General features: G+C 40.1%; 1 protein-coding gene across 1 annotated transcript in view; it reads left to right on the forward strand.

Annotated features, from left to right (window-relative positions):
• GSAP (gamma-secretase activating protein) overlaps positions 1 to 16,510 on the forward strand; it is a 55,532-nt gene that overhangs the window by 11,208 nt on the left and 27,814 nt on the right. Inside the window, exons 8-18 of the mRNA XM_086609711.1 lie at positions 31 to 77; positions 2,485 to 2,589; positions 3,505 to 3,564; positions 4,265 to 4,308; positions 5,928 to 6,013; positions 10,695 to 10,772; positions 12,997 to 13,074; positions 13,541 to 13,633; positions 14,732 to 14,949; positions 15,255 to 15,324; positions 16,036 to 16,118. Of these exons, the coding sequence (XP_086465837.1) occupies positions 31 to 77; positions 2,485 to 2,589; positions 3,505 to 3,564; positions 4,265 to 4,308; positions 5,928 to 6,013; positions 10,695 to 10,772; positions 12,997 to 13,074; positions 13,541 to 13,633; positions 14,732 to 14,949; positions 15,255 to 15,324; positions 16,036 to 16,118 (962 nt within the window). The remainder of the gene's footprint in view (positions 1 to 30; positions 78 to 2,484; positions 2,590 to 3,504; positions 3,565 to 4,264; positions 4,309 to 5,927; positions 6,014 to 10,694; positions 10,773 to 12,996; positions 13,075 to 13,540; positions 13,634 to 14,731; positions 14,950 to 15,254; positions 15,325 to 16,035; positions 16,119 to 16,510) is intronic.

The following is a 16,510-nucleotide window of genomic DNA, read 5'->3' on the forward strand; positions in this document are numbered from 1 at the left end:
TTTGTACTATTTTTTTTATGTTTTTTAAAGATATTGAACAATTTGACATTCGTGTTGCAGAAGAAGAACACAAAGTGGTAAGACTTGAAAAGTCTTGGGTTTTGAGTTTTTTTGCTTTAATTGAAAATTTAAACATCTGTAATTTTAGCTGTTTTTGTAGTTTTATACTTGAGCAACACAAAGTATATTAAAGAAAGTATTGATAGTATGGCAAATCATGCAGCTAACCACAGAGCTGATTGAAAAATCTGCATGCAGTGTAATCTATGAGGAAAGTTACTCATTTTATTGTTTTTTGTTGCTGAATGCATCTGTATGTTAGAAGTTGGGAGTAAACATTGTATATATACATTTTTAAACAATTTAAAATATTTGCAAAGTTGCCTTCCTAACTTTACCTTTGGAAGTCTGTGTGTCCCAGTAAAAGATTCATTTAAAAGGAACGAACAAAAGACGTAATACTTAGATACACTCGAAGTACTGTGAATGTTCCAGTCTTTTTCCTCTCATCTCTTTTTTCCTGTTTTTAACATGAATTTGTCTTCAACAAATTGGTTGTGGATGTTTTGCTTAAAAGACATTATTAATAAAAATACATCTAATATAGTAAAGAATTGTGTCACGAAAACCAATGTTTCATTTTATAGAGACAAATGTAGGCTTGGAAGGAAAAAGTTAAGATCCTGATTTTCAGTCACTTTGAAGTCTTTCATGGTTTTCTCGAAGTTTATCATTGCTTTTAAATCAGATGGGTTTTATATGGCAGACTACAGTAGTGGAGTAAAGACTACAAGTGGAACCAGAATAAAACAAATCGATCTGATGTCCTTCTAACAAACAGGTTTGGTTTAGTTGACATGAAATCTCCCTACATGTTTCCAGAGTGCATTTATACGATCCCAACAGTTTTCCACAGTTCTAGCCCTTTCCCTACTGCCAGCACTCTCCATCATGTGGCAGAGACTTTGGACAGAAATCCCTTTTGGAGCTAATGTGTCTTCCTCCAATAGTTAATGTAGCTGGTTTGGAACCGACAGTGGTATTTCTCTGCTCTCCTGTTCTCTACGATGAAGAGTGCCATCTGTTTTAATTTGTTCACTTTGAGCAGCTTAGGTGGTGAATTTCTTGCAAGCAAGGAAATCTCAAAGGAAATATTTGATAGTAGATTGTTGTGGCTTAGCCCAGCCGGCAACTAAGCACCACGAAACTGCTCGCTCACTCCTCCCCCCTGGTGGGATGGGGTGCAGAAAACATAGCAAAAGGCTCTGGACTCTTGGCGAGGACAGGGAGGAATCACTTACCAATTACGGTCATGGAAAAAACAGACTCAACTTGGGGGGGGGAAAGAAAAAATTAATTTTTTGCAAATCAAGTCAGAGTAGGATAATCAGAAATAAACCCAAATCTTAAAAAGAAAAAACCCACTCACTCTTCCCTACCCCTCACTTCTTCTTGAGCTCAATTCACTCCCAAATTCTTTACCTCCTCCTCCTGAGCCGAGCAGGGGTATGGGGAATGAAGGTTGTGGTCAGTTCATCACATGTTGTCTCTGCCACTCCTTCCTCCTCAAGGGGAGGACTCCTCACACTCTTCCCCTGCTGCAGTATGGGATTGCTCCCATGGGAAACAGTTCTCTGTGAACTTCTCTGATATGAGTCCTTCCTATGGGCTGCAGCTCTTCATGAAGTGCTCCAGCATGGATCCCTCCTGCAGGGTGCAGTCCTTCACCAACAGACTACTCCAGACAGCTTCCCACAGAGTCATGGCCTTCTTAGGGCACAGCCACCTGCTCCAACATGGCGTCCTCCACGGGTTGTGGGTGGATCTGTGTTCCATTGTTGACCTCCATGGGCAGCAGGGGGGCCGCCTGCCATCTCACTATGGGCTGCAGGGGAATCTCAGCTCTGGCATACCTCTTCTCCCTCCTTCTCTGGCCATGCTGTCTGCAGAGGTGTTTCTCTTGCATTCCACTCCTTTCTCCACTGCAGCTATGCCGGGCCTGACCAGCCCGATCAACCCTGGCTGCAGACAGCCACCTGCATGGAAGTCTGGGGCCAAGGTGTGCGCCTCTCCCCTCTCTCCACTGCAGGTTCTGCTGCAGGTTGGTTTTTTTTTTTTCCCCCTTCTTAAATGCATTATCACAGAAGTGCAACCACTGTTGCTTATTGGCTTGACTCTCGCCAGAAGTGGGTTTGACTTGGAGCTGGGGAAGTTTCTCCCAGGAGCTGTCCCTGTAGCCCTTCCCCCACTACCAAAACCCTGCCACACAAACCCAATACATAGGTGTACGCTGAAAACTGAAGTTCTGATTTCTAAACTGAGCACCTTGCACACAACAAAGGTGGACTTTGCGCAGCATGTTCCCTTCAAACACCTTAGTATTTGTACCTCTTCTGTCATTGCTTTTCCTTTTAAAGCACAAACTGTAATTGTTACAGAACCTTATTTGACTGACAACTTCTAATGTTTTTTCTTTCCCTTTAGGTGATTCAAAACTCAGGTCAGCTTCCAAGAGCCAGAGTTGTAGACGATCTCATTTGGGCACAATGGGATATGATGGAACAAAGGCTCTTCTACATTGTTCCAAAGGTTAGATGAAAGTAATTCTAGTAGTTTTGTTCCTGCCTGTCTCAGGACAGTGAAGTTTTGAGTATGTGAAGTAATAATAGTTGAGTTTGGTTTTCATTCTAGTAGTCTGTCTTGTTCCTGCCTCAAACAACCTAAAGCAAAAGCCAGACTTGCCTTAACTGCTATTTGTGCATAGTAAATTGCAAGGACTGGTGGTCTCAGTGCTTTCTGGGTGGGTTTATTAGTTTTTTTTCGTTTTAAAAAGGTCTTTTATTCAAAAGGATCTAAATCTACCAAAAATTGCATTGAATTTAATGCCTCTGTTCTAGAGAACTCGCACCTAAAAAGTATGTTGTACACAGACTTACTGGGTGCTCAGATGAGGGCAAGTTCTTGGCTAGAAATGCTGGAACTCTTTGGGTTTGGATTTTTTTTTTGACTGAGATACTGTTTGCACTTGATGTGGATGAAAATTGATTTTTCTTAATTCTTTTTAGCCACCAAAAATGGGAGTGTTAGGAAATAACAGGAAGTGAACTGTGATGGAGAAACGTACTCCTGTTTTTGTTCCCAAGATACCCTTTTGAACTGACCAAAATAAGATACAGTTCCTTTTGCCATATAGGTGGTTATGAAAAGCATTTTTCTAACTTTCTAGAATGTGTGTGTGACATGTAATGCTGTGCTTCAAGTGGAGGCCCACGCAATTATAGAAGGTTGGCAGATAATGATCTGGGACAGGAAGGAAGTATGTCATAATGCTATTGTGGGGGATTATATGTGGTTTTTAAAGTTGTCTTTTGTCCCCTGACTTCTGCATGTCTGTTAGCAAAGTGGGCTGAGTGTATAGAATGCTGTGGAGTATCCAGTCACTTTTCAGTCTATATGATGTGCTTTCTATTTTATCAGTTACAAAGCACATGCTCTTAATTCCAGGAATCAAGGAGTACTTTAAAATGTGTCCAGTTTTATCCTGATGAAAACTTCAACTCAATAGTAAGTTACTAGTATTTTATTATACAATGGTTTTGAGTTGGGTGTAATTATGTGTTCCAAGCACTGATACAGAGATTTGTTTCAGTGTCTTTTATTATTGGAACCTTTGCAGAGGAAAACTGGGTTTTGTTTTTCCAGTTGTTTTTTTGTCATTATATTATTTTCAGTAATATATTCAGTCAGATCCAGGTTGCGCCACAGTAAGGTAACTTCAGTGGAGTTGCACAGATACTGACCTAGAAGTAGGTGACATTCGTGACGTTATACTGACCTTATACTCCAGTATTGAAAACCAGGGTTATCAAATGCACTAGACAAAGAAACCACGTACTAATTTTGTGTCAGTTTTGAGCGAGACAGGAAAATCTGTTGCAACCGAAATATAGAGAACAAAGCATTAAAATTAGAACTGTTGAACATGTAATTGTTACAAGGCTTTTGTCCCAGTGGCTGAAATTTGCCCTGATGTAGAGGGTTAAATATCTCACTTATTATTTAAAAAAAAAAAAATTCCTTTTTAAAAAAAAAGAATCTTTTTTTTTTGTTTTGGGGTTAACTGTAAGGATTAGAGGAGGACAAATAAACTGTTAAAACATTGAATCTGGTGAAATGTGAGTTCAACACATTTTACTGGGCTGACATTAATCGTACTACACTGCCTTCACTAAATAACAGGTTTGTTTTCATTTTTGGTTAACAGCTGGAATCACACCTGGATATTTCTGTAAATGACACACAATTAAAGTAAGAGGGTTTTATGTTTTATTTTGCTTTCCTTTTAATATATAGGGTAATGTTTTACAAACCTAAGTAAAAATTGTGTCTGAACCACAGTATCTTTGTTTGCAGTTGCTTACGTGGTACTGGAACATAAGAATAACACAAATAACTGTGTCCAAACCTCCAGTTCCTCTCATTTTCATCAGGGTCAACTGTAAAATGCAATTTAATCTTTGACTGCTTTTTGGTGCCATTTTGAAAAATTACTTGTCTGAAGAGCTAGCTATAGGTTAAACCATTCTTCCTCTGAGTATTCTGTACCTATTTAAATTAGTTTGTTTTAATCTTGGGCATGTTGTAGTGCTGATGTCAAAATTCCTGTCAAGGGAGGCTCTCCATTTTTAATTGCTGTTACATGTTTTACTGGGCAGTTAACTAGACCAGTAGCTCCTTTTTATAGTCTATGAGATACTGCCTGTACATTTTTCTCCTCCACCGTGCTACTTCCAGGCAGCCTGCACTTTCAAAGGCTAAGATTCATCCGACTGTGTGTCTACCGTGCACATGACTGCATCTGAGCTTGTCTCCTTAAGGGTCCGTTTTAATTGAGGAAGAACTAGTCAGGATGGTCTGACTCAGTCATAATTCATCTCATCCCAATCTATCTTCAGTCAGTTGAATTATGTTCCAAAAGGGCCCGTTTCTCTTTGTGAATAAAAAGGGAGGCCAAAGCTGCTACATCAGATATCAATAACAAAAGGTAGCTGAGTTCCACCCAGTCAAACTGTGGCTCTCAGAATGTCTCAGAGCTGTGCAGGAGGCTCAGTGTGGTGCTGCTGCACACACAGGCTGCCCTAAATGGGCAGTGTATCCTCTTGCAGTTAGTGCTGAAAAAGTACAACTCTTGTAAACAAGAGGTTTTGTTCTAAATTATTGCAGAAGACCTAGGGGAAAATCCCTATGGGATCAAAATCCTTTCTGGACAAAAACCTAACCAACCAAAAAAAAATAACCCCAAAAAACCAAACCAGCAACAAAAATGCAAAAGCAGATTAACTAGTCGTCTGTTGTATGTTCTGCATGGCAAAAATAGGACTTGTAGGTTTTAAAGATACAAAAAAGCGTTAAGGCACAGGCAGCATGAGACTGAAAAGGAATGTCATGGTGTAACAAGTTCCCTGAAAGTGTGATTTTTGTGCTTTCCTTTTCAAGTATTTCCACTGAAATTAGAATGCCTAATTGCAGATTAAAATGTAGCCTTACAGACATAAGAGTGGTAGAGATAGGCTACAAAGCCTTTGAGTTGTCAGGTATGATGGATGTTTGAATTTCCAGTACTTTTTCGGAACTCGCTTTCACTTCAACGTGTGGGAATGGTTTGACAATACTGCAGTAAGTGAATATGAAGTTTGCAGATGTTATCAAAATTGTTGGTTTCTGATAACTGTGTGCAATCTTGGGATTCTCATTTCTGACAGCATTGAGTGGATTGGTTAAAGCCTAATTTAACTTGCATTGGAGAATGTGTGATTATAATTTAATTAGTATGTTTTGATTACATAGTGACTGTTCTCATGATCTTTGTGTTATGAATCACTGTGGATGAAGAAGTGATTTGTTTAGTGATCTTTATTTGCTCATAGACTTGTGAATTTTGGATACGATTACTGTGAAGATCAAGATGTTGGATCTAAATCTTTGAATCTTCAGGTTTTTACAAGTAAAGCAGGTAATGAATAAATATAAGTATTGTCAAAATGATCTCCATTGGTAATTATCATGCAGTGTAATCATAATTGGTTACTGAATTTCTTCAGAAGACCTTATATATATTTGTATTTTTTGTGTGAGTTTTTTGTATGAGTGTCAGATTTTTATTCCTTTTGAGTATACTTGACAGGTAACTGTGAGGAGAGGGAGAAGGCAACTGTACGCTATTATTCTTACTAAGTTTTTTTTACCCTCTGAAAGCTGCGTTCCAAGTATGTAATTATGTAAGTATGTAATTGTGTCACAGAGTGGACACGTGTAAACGGAGCATATAGAATACAGATTCTGAGAGCTTCATATTGCTGTAAGTATGTGATACTTGAAGGTCCAAGTATGTGATACTGAATTTAGTATGTGGTACTTAAGGGTTTAGTATATATAGGATTCCTTAAACTTAAACCTAAAATGTTTCTTAAACCTTTAGGAGTCCCCCTGCATCTTAATGCATGGCATGAGGTTTTTTTGATTAAAAACTGGTCTCAGGAGACATCTGTTCATCACAGATGCCTGCATTTTCAGCTCCTAAATTAGACCATACTGCCAGGCAGAGATGGTATCTGATAAACCTTTGAATTACACAATTCACAAGTGGCGTCCCTCAGGGGTCCGTGTTGGGCCCGGCCCTCTTCAACATCTTTGTCGGTGACGTGGACAGTGGCATGGAGTGCACCCTCAGCAAGTTCACCGATGACACCAAGCTGTGTGGTGCCGTCGACACGCTGGAAGGGAGGGATGCCATCCAGAGGGACCTTGACAGGCTGGAGAGGTGGGCCCGTACCAACCTCATGAAGTTTAACCAGGCCAAATGCAAGGTCCTACATCTGGGTCGTGGCAATCCCAGGCATAAATACAGACTGGGTGGTGATTGGATCGAGAGCAGCCCTGAGGAGAAGGACTTGGGAGTACTGGTGGACGAGAAGCTCAATATGAGCCGGCAATGTGCTCTTGCGGCCCAGAAGGCCAACCGCGTCCTGGGCTGCATCAAGAGGAGCGTGGCCAGCAGGTCGAGGGAGGTGATTCTCCCCCTCTACTCTGCCCTCGTGAGACCTCACTTGGAGTACTGCGTCCAGTTCTGGAGTCCCCAACATAAGAAGGACATGGACCAGTTGGAGAGGGTCCAGAGGAGGGCCACGAAGATGATAAGAGGGCTGGAGCACCTTTCCTATGAGGACAGGCTGAAAGAGTTGGGGCTGTTCAGCCTGGAGAAGAGGAGGCTCCGGGGTGACCTTATAGCGGTCTTCCAGTACCTCAAGGGGGCCTACAGGAAAGATGGGGAGAGGCTGTTCAGGATGGCCAGTTATGATAGGACAAGGGGTAATGGTTTTAAAATAGAGGGAGGTAGGTTCAGGTTGGATATTAGGAAAAAATTTTTTACTATGAGAGTGGTAGAACACTGGAACAGGTTGCCCAGAGAGGTGGTGGATGCTCCATCCCTGGAGACGTTCAAGGCCAGGTTGGACAAGGCCCTGAGCAACCTGATCTAGTAGGAGATATCCCTGTTCCTTGCAGGGGGGTTGGACTAGATGACCTTTGAAGGTCCCTTCCAGCCCTAACCATTCTATGATTCTATGAATAGTCTACAGAGTTGTATAGGGCTATGACGTGTTTCAAAACTGGCTTTAAATCTCGCTTCTTAAGGTGTGCTGTACGCGCATGGGCGAATTGCTGGGGTATTTGCCGGTTGCATTGAAGTGACCATTAACACAAATCAAGTGAAATACAGTTTCCTTACACAAATTTTTTTTTTTTTCTTCCTAAGGCAGACAGCAAGCTTATAAAGACTAGAGGGAAATAATTAGAAATAAGAGAAAACCAAGTTTCTATCTACCAAGTGTAGTTTAGGCTACTTTTTCTCTGTTAGCAAGGCAGACTACTTCTTATACAAACAGCCTGTCTAATAATGGAAAATGTTACTGATTTGTATATAATTTTTTTCTTTTAAACCTGTACTTCTCTAGGATTTGTTCAGATTGAAGCACTTCCTTTTAGTTTAGGGTGAAATTCAGTCTTCCTCCAACAAAACTGTTGTTTGATTACCCTGAAGGAAAATGTTCTTTTCCATCTGGCACACAGTATTTAAATTCTGTGTGGAACCTTTCACGTGCACTTTTCATTGCACTTAATGTAAAACACATAATTTGACAATTACACTTACTAAATGAGATTATTGTGTGTGGCTTTTCATTGAATGTTGTTTGAAACTGAGAATTACTTTGCATAACCCATTTTGAGTAACTGACAGTATGGAGCAAGTGGTTTTGACACTGAGACCGTATCTAGTTGTCAAAAAACAGTGTGGGTATTCACACTAAAGTTCCCTTTTGTACCTCTTGTTTATGGTGGTTCCAAAAACTGGACTGCAGGCTCCTTGGGGTGCAGACTATGCCTTTTATGGGACTGCTAGCATGCTTCCAATAGTAATGCTGATATCCCTGTGTGTGCCATTCGGGCGTCTCTAGCAAAGAATACTTGGCATAACTTCAAAATGGAATATTCCATGCAATTTCCCGTTTAATAAAACTGATATTGGCTACTGCCAATCTGTACTCTGAATGAAATCACTCTTCCTTTCTCAAACTTCTGCAGTAGAAGAAAAGTAGCCGTGTTCCTTATACTCAGCACAGACAAAATGTCTCCAGATAAAAAACCACCATGTGCTTCTAGATTAGCTGAGATCAAGCAATTCTAGTCCGAGAATTAACTTTGCAGGGTTATCCTGCATGAGTAGAACTTTATTTTGAAATGCTTCCTTCTTTTACTTTGTTGTGGTTGAGATCATTTTTATTTTTGAAAAGATAAGAGTCCATCTAAATATATCTTCACGTGAGTCTTCTCACCTTGTGGCATTTATCTACAGCTCTTACTGTTCGCAAATGATTTTGAAATGGATAGTGTAGAAGAGTTGGTGCTGCCTTTGTGTAAAACACTTAACATATAAGTGCAATTGGATAACAAGCTTTCTCTGGATCAGCAGATCCCAGCTCTAATTTGCAGAGAGCCCTGGTAAGGGTAGGAAAGGAATTTGTATTATATTCTCAGTCTCTGACTGCTCTAATGGGATTGCCAGGATGGTATCAGATGTAATTGCTTGGACACTTGCTGATCTGAGACTGTCGTGTTTCTATCTGTATTAGTGGAGCACCGTTTGGTATTTTTTGTTAGTCATAGTTCAATTTCTTAACATTTAGACCAGTATCCTAGAGTTGAAAGATGCATGTCCTATTAATAGTCCCCCATAGCCACTGTTTTTGTGATCAGCTTGCTTATGTACCCACCGACAGTTCAACCTGAACAGACTCACTTGTATGTTGTGCAATTTACAGAGCAGTGTATACACTAGCCTCCAGCATACAAGAAAGAAATCTGCAGTGTTGGAAGGGAGCTGTTGGTAATATAACAGCGTTGTGGGTTGCTGGAGCTTTTCCAGTCTTCCTCATGAGTCCTGATGCTGCTACTTTAGAAATTATGCATGCTCTGAAAGATGCCAAGTGCTCTGGCAAAATGCCCTGTCTGTTGTCTAAATGACTCAAATATCCAAGCAAAACTGTATCAAATAATATTCAATCAGCTAAGGATAAGCAGAAAAAAAAGTGCATCTCAAAAGAAAGTATTTACCTTCCCCAGAAGTGTGAAGTGCTTCAGCCATACCTGTATCACAGCTATGGTACAGCCTTGCAGTCTGAAGTACGAGGCATTTAACCAAGTAAAATACTTTAGTAGCTGTGCTGCTTTTTCCATACTGTGCCTTTTTCTGTATACCTTGTATATATAAACTTTTTTTTTAGTAGAAAAGTATCTGTATTAGTATTACCTTTTTTTTCTTTTAAGTGATAAACTTTCAGTAAAGGTAAAAGGTGAATGGTCACAGTTGTGGCCCAGCTTTCCCACTGGATTGGGATAATGTGGCTTGGAAGCAGTTTCTAAAATGAATGCCAAAGCAGCTTGCCAAAGCATCGGAGTAAGTGGATTAAAGTTTTTGTAAGAGATGGAGGGAGGACTACCATCCAGTGGAGTCAAAACAGTCTATCAGTTTGATTTAGAATTAGGCTGGGAGGGGGGAGCATTCCTGCACAGAGTACCTTGGCTGAAATGAGCTTGTGCCAAGGACTGACTTTTCTCCTAAAAATGGAATTAGCAACATTTTGGGCTGAAAAGGGGAGAAGTGACTATCATTTCTAGTGTGAGAAAGCTCTGGTAGCCTGTCATGCTGTTGCCAATATGAAGTTACTTAGAAAGCAAACAAATTGTGTTTTACTATATTGTTCTGTGTGTATTTGACAGTCCCTGAACAGAAAATAATCTGGAGATTGAGGCAGTCTGTGGAGTGAAAGGGTTGATCAGTTTTCTGGCTGGAAGCATGATTTCATTGGGAAGGGCTAAAATTGTGTTTCTAAAGAGGAGAACCGGCTGTGTCAGAACCAAGGTTTCCATTGTGCCATCTTGCCTCCTCTTATTTTTGTGTTTTGTTAGGTACATAGTAGTTAGAGATATGTAATATATATTTCTGTAATCTTTACCTTTTCTGAGAGATTATTTTTAGTTTCTAATTTGAAACAATCTTGCTTTAGTTTGTACAGTGTAAAGATGCCTGGGTATTCAAGTGAACAAGTCAATTTTCTTTTCCTTTTTTGTCTTTTTAGGAGGCTTGTGTGTGTGTTGTAGTCTAGCCTCTGATATTCCTGATGAAATAACATACTCCATATATTTTTTACATAAAGGTAAGATTAACCTGTGAAATTATGCCTTATTTTGGAGAATGTCACTTTGTTGAAAGTGTCACAGAATGCCTTGCAAAACAAATAGCTACCAAAGTCTGCAGACAATAAACTACTGTGGCTGGTGTTTAAAGACAGCAGCTGCCTTTAGCTGCAAGGTTGACTTCCCTGCTGTAGACTTCCTGCCTGATGCTGAATGAGTAGCTTCAAACCGGTGGCCTCATGAGGGGCTATTAATTTGGTCCCTTATTTCTAGCCAGACTTTCCGGCGTGCTGAGCACAAACATCAGTGAAATCTGTGGAAGCTTGCAGGTGTGTTGTACTTATGCCATAAGGCGTTTGTATGGGAAATAGAGCCAACAGCTCTTAGCTTGAAAGTTTGTTTAGAGTTCCAGTTCAACATGTCATTTTCACAGCAAGAGGTGCAACACCCACTGACTGTAAGAATAGTTGCTATGTAAGTGGTGCTGTAGCTCTTAATTTTAAGACCTTTTTTTTTTCTTGAAAAGAATAAAGAACATTGTTTATTCTGATCAGAGCAAAACTTGTCATTAGCAAGATCTTTCTCATGTGATACATAGAGGAGAGGGGCAAATGAATTCTTAACTGAGAAGCTACATAGTATGGAGTAACCATATTCAAGTGAACAACATACTGCTGTTTTACTTTAAGTGTTTGCTTTCTTGTATCAGGAAACTTCATGTGTCAGAGCTGCACTAACATGTGACTCTGCTACTGGAACATTGTGGGATTGAATGAACTGGATTTTTGTGTTCTTGAAGGCATTAGCAAATTGGAAAAGTCCATTCTGAGTGTGGCAGCATCTGCATTGTACTGCTATGAAGGGCTGACTTCCCCAGGTGTGCTTGATGTGTAGCTGAAGGCTAGTTGCATTGCTTGGAGCCAACCGTGGCCCTTGTACATCCCTATCAGTACCAGGAAGAAACTGAGGATAAATATAGTGACATTGACCAGCTGCATCTGAAATGACCTTCATGGAATGGAGTTGTTGGGTACAGAGCTGTTTATGGATTCATGTGAGATTCATCAGTCGTACGAGAGGATTTTAAGACTGGTCCTGAGGTGTCCCACAGAAGCATCTGTAAGCTTGGGAGAAAGCTTTCTTCCCCCTGTTAAAGCAGGTCCCCACAGTCACTTGATGTAGCATAAACACAAAACTAATGATGCAGGTGTATTCTGCAGTGATGATATTAGCTTGCATGTGTTTGTGTTGGCAGGTAGCAGGGTGATGATTATGAGTATACTGACTTACTGCAAACTTCACTCAGTATCTTGTGTCAAAAACTATTTGGTTTAGATACCACTTCATCTGTGGTGTTGCTGTTGGTCTTGGAGGTCTCGTATTTCTTTTTTTTTTACAGCATAGATAAAGCATATCTCTCTCCCAGAGTCAGGAATCAAAGTCCTGGATGAGTGATTGAAGTGTGGCACATGATCATCTTTTTCCCTTGGTGGTCTTGTAAACTGTGGATCGGTCATCTTGTCATGAATTTCGATGCAGTATTAAGTAGCATCCTGATCATGACACCATTCAGCCTCTAGGATATCACAGCATGGACATTCAGAAGCCAGTCGTTGTCTCCTTAGTTATTTTAATCTTCAGTTTTTCTCAGAGATTGAGAAAGTTTAGGGGCTCTATGTCACTCTTACTGGATGCCAGAAGTAGTATGGTGCAAGTCTAGAATAAAATAATAGCTGTGCTGATGTAAAGCCCATGCAAACACTGCAGGTCTGAAATTAAACTCTGTTTAAACGGAGCTGAACTAAATTGCAGCAATAGGGCATGCAGATAAACAAACTGGAAATTCTCTAAAGCAGTTGAAAGATCACTAAAATGTGAAGCACAGCTACTTAAAGGTTTTGTGTTTGGGTTTTTTTGGGGGGAGGTATTTTTACACAAGCTTGCTCGGGGACGAAATGCTTCTTTAAACGTGAACATGGGCTGTGCAGTGCATGGCCAGTTTCCGCATATTAAAGACCTGCATTGTGTGGGTGCAGGTCTACTAAGTATGCAGCAGCTCTGTTTAGGATGAAGTAAATCTGTCTGTGCAGACAAGCCCATAAACCAGTCTAAAATATCCCTGTTTGAGTGTTTTGGCACTGCTGAAGTTTCTAGCTCAAAAGTCATACTTGTCTTGTAACAGATGCTGTTTATTGTTTTTTGTTTTGTTTTGTTGGGTTTTTTTTAAATATTATTTTTCCCCAGGTTACAACAAAACTTTTACAGTTTCTCTAGAAAGAAAAGAATCTCATCAATTGAAGGAAGTGGCTTTTATGAATCTTGGTAGGTTACTTGTGTTATTTCCCTGTGTGACTGCTGTTCTCTGTCCCCAGAAGGGTGACAAATGGCTCACCCTTCTCTAAAAGAAAAGTGTGGTTTTTTTTTTTCTTGACTTGAAGTAGTTGTATTATTTTGTTGCTTTTGTTTTGCTTAACTTTTATATTTGGCGTTTGCTACTGCAATACCTCATTATTAGTAAGAAACTTACTCTGAAATTGCCTCAGACTCTTCTCCGGAGATCAGCTGCAGAGTTCTTGAGTGTCTTAAGCCTCTTGAATCCTCCTCTGGAAACTCGGATGCATTGCTGTGTTAATACAACAGCAGCTTTTAATTAACTCCTTTTATATTTCCTAGATATAATCAATTCCATCAGAGAGAAGTGGGCCAAGATGAGAATCGTGTGAAACAGCCTCTCAAAGCAAATAAGTGAATAAGTGCTAAAGTGACTACTGTTATTTTCTTTAAATAGACTATTATGTGGCTGCTTATTTGCCTGGCCAGTTCCTGCACCTCCTGAATATTCAGCATCCTGACCTGCTGTGCTATAGTTTGTTTCTGACAGGTATAGTAAGACTGCTGCTTGAAGTAATTTTATTCTTGTAGTGGAAACTTGTTCCAATCTCTTTGCATGAAATTTGTATTTCTCAATGTTTGCTTTATTGCACAGTGTTCTGAAGAAGGAGAGATTGAGAAACTAAGAATGGCGTTTTTGCCACTTTCCACTTCAAAAAGAGAATCTGAAGTGACATTTCATACTTCCATCTATTACGTACTTTTAGCTTGTTATGAAATAGAAGACCTTTCACTGAATTTGAAATTCTTTGCCTTGGTTTCATAGTTTCCCTTCCCCCATCTTTGCACATGCATCTCTGTCCTCCACTGTTCTCAAATTTCACATGGAGATGTAAATTTGATTTTACATTTCCTTCCTCCAATTGAGTTGCTCTAAATGTGTGTGTTTGGAGGGTGTGGGGAGAGGAAATCTGTGTTTCCTTCACCTGATCAGGCTGATGCAATTTGATTTAGTCTCATCTGAGAGGCACGTTATTTCATTTCCAACAAACATGTCTTTATGGGAAGTGGGTTATTTTTGGAAGTGGAAGGCCTTTGTTTGAAAACAGAAATCTGTTGTTCTGATTGGGCAATAGAGAGGTGAGAAGGGGGAACTTGCACAGGGGCAGCATCACAGGAAGCTAACACCTGTTGTGTGTACATAATGAAATACTGCTCTGCGATTGGGATTGATAAAAAGAGGTCTGCCAACACAAGTTTGTATCATGATTCTGCATGTTAGCAGTTCTGAACTGTACCCTTAGGTGCCAATTCTACTGTTGTAGCCCTATTACTACCCTTGTTCCCTTCTCTGTTCCATCTTGTGTACCCTGATTTGTCCTGGGACAGCATTGCAAGCCTCAAATCCATACACCTTCTCCGCTTCAGAACTAGGGAAGGAGAGAACTGAGTATGGACTGTACTCCTTGTTTACTTCCTTCACCCAGCCAGCACATTTCTCCTCCTCTTCAGTGCAATATCCGAGCAGCTAGTGCATGAGGCAGACTTGTTTTTTACTGCTGGGGACCTGGGAGTCTTAGGAGAAATACTGGTAGAAACCAGATTTTATGTTCTTGGTCCTTTTTATTCTCAAACCGATGTTCTTCAGGTGAGGATGCAAGAATTGACATGTTGCAAAACTGCTCCATCCAATCCCCACTCTTGTCAACAGTCTTGGATTGCTGCCTAGGAAGTATGTATGCTGTCAGCATCAGTGACAGCGCCTTACTACAGTTCCTACAGAACAGCAAACGAGACAGCGAGAGATTGGCAGCTCTACATTGTGCTCTGCTGTACTTCCGACACACAGAAGACTTGGAAATGCAGGTGGGAAAAGAACCTCCTCTAAGCTTTTTCACTGACTGATGTCTTTTATACAAAGCAGGGTCAGGGCATGAATGATACCAGCCAAAGAAGAAAAGTCCTGATTCACATGTACCTTTTGGCAGTGCCAAGAGACTCACCAGTTGGACTGCCCAAGCTTCTTTACTGCTCAAGGCTGTCCTGAAAACATTTTTCTTTTTATCACTGCTTCATGAAAAGTGTTGCTATCGCAAACAAAGTTTCTATAATCTCTTAAAACACGTGCTTAAATAGAGATGTGACAAACTCCTCTGTTCTCATTCTGACAGATTATTTGGTGGATTTCTGAGAACCTGTCGACATGTCATTCTTTTGACCCCATTCAAGAATTTATCGTCGGTAGGTATTTCTTTTCCTGCGCACTGAATTTTCCTGCATGCCCTAGTTTTGACTTAAGGAGAAGTCACAATTTTACAAACTGTCTCTCTTTCCAAACTTTCTGGTTGTGATTTGTGTTAACTGACCTGCATTTTGTGGTGTTGGAGACAATATTAGCAGTTTAGAAGATACATAGATCTCTCAAAATCAGATTGGGAGTAAAACTTTTGAAATGTGTTCTTCTGTCTAGTGAGATAAATAGATTTATCATTATTTTTGGTCACTGGAGAGCAAATTCTCCATCTGACTCCTCTCTTGGATGTCTGGGATGTAAGTAATTGAGATTGGAGTAGAGGAACAGCTCTCCTGTAGCCCAGCCCAAACCATTTTTTTGTAAGGATTTGGCATATCATGATATTGTCTTCTGATAACTGATAATTCAGCCTAGCCAGTGCATGTCCTGTGCCCTGAGCCTTTGTACAAAGGACCCCTGCAGCACTGAGCTGTAGCCAAGCAGCTGACCCTGCCCTGCAGCCATCTGGACTTCTCTTCCTCCTTTTGTGCACAGAATGGGACCAGTTCCACTGTGGAGGAAGCTGTTTCAGAGGCAGCAGCAGGACTTGTCCCTAGAAAAGTGTTAGATAAGGAACTGACTGTGAAACCTGCTCTTGCTCTTGTTAACTAGTAGTTTATACAATCTTACCCTTATAAATCTTTTTGCATTGCATTAAGCCTCCCTGTACTGCAGAATGTGTCCAGAAACTCACAACCTGGATAAACTTTTGCCCTACACATCACTGCTTGACTGGACTGGGGTAAGAAAACAGCTGGTACTTTAATAGCTAGAGGGAGTCGATTTTTTTCACCTTTAATACTACCTTTAACTTGTATGCCTTACCTTTTCATAGACATACTCTAAATCCATATGTGTGCTTTATGCCTGTTTCATTTTGTCAAGTCTTAATGTTAGTTGTGTTTTTCATGAGTCCTATTTTTTGTCAACAAATAAGAGCATTTATAAAACCAGAACAGCTACTATGATGGAACAGATGATTAAATCTCTCAGTTTTCATAATGAGATATTAATTTATTTCTTATCATAGGAGATTTATAATGAATACAAAATATATTTAACCAGGAAAATCATGCAGTTGTTTCCAAGACAAACAGTGTCAGTAGAGTTAAGATTTATGAGTAAGTAAAATAA

This window comes from Tauraco erythrolophus, chromosome 4 (genome assembly GCF_009769465.1).
Source record: "Tauraco erythrolophus isolate bTauEry1 chromosome 4, bTauEry1.pri, whole genome shotgun sequence".
Lineage (NCBI taxonomy): Eukaryota > Metazoa > Chordata > Aves > Musophagiformes > Musophagidae > Tauraco > Tauraco erythrolophus.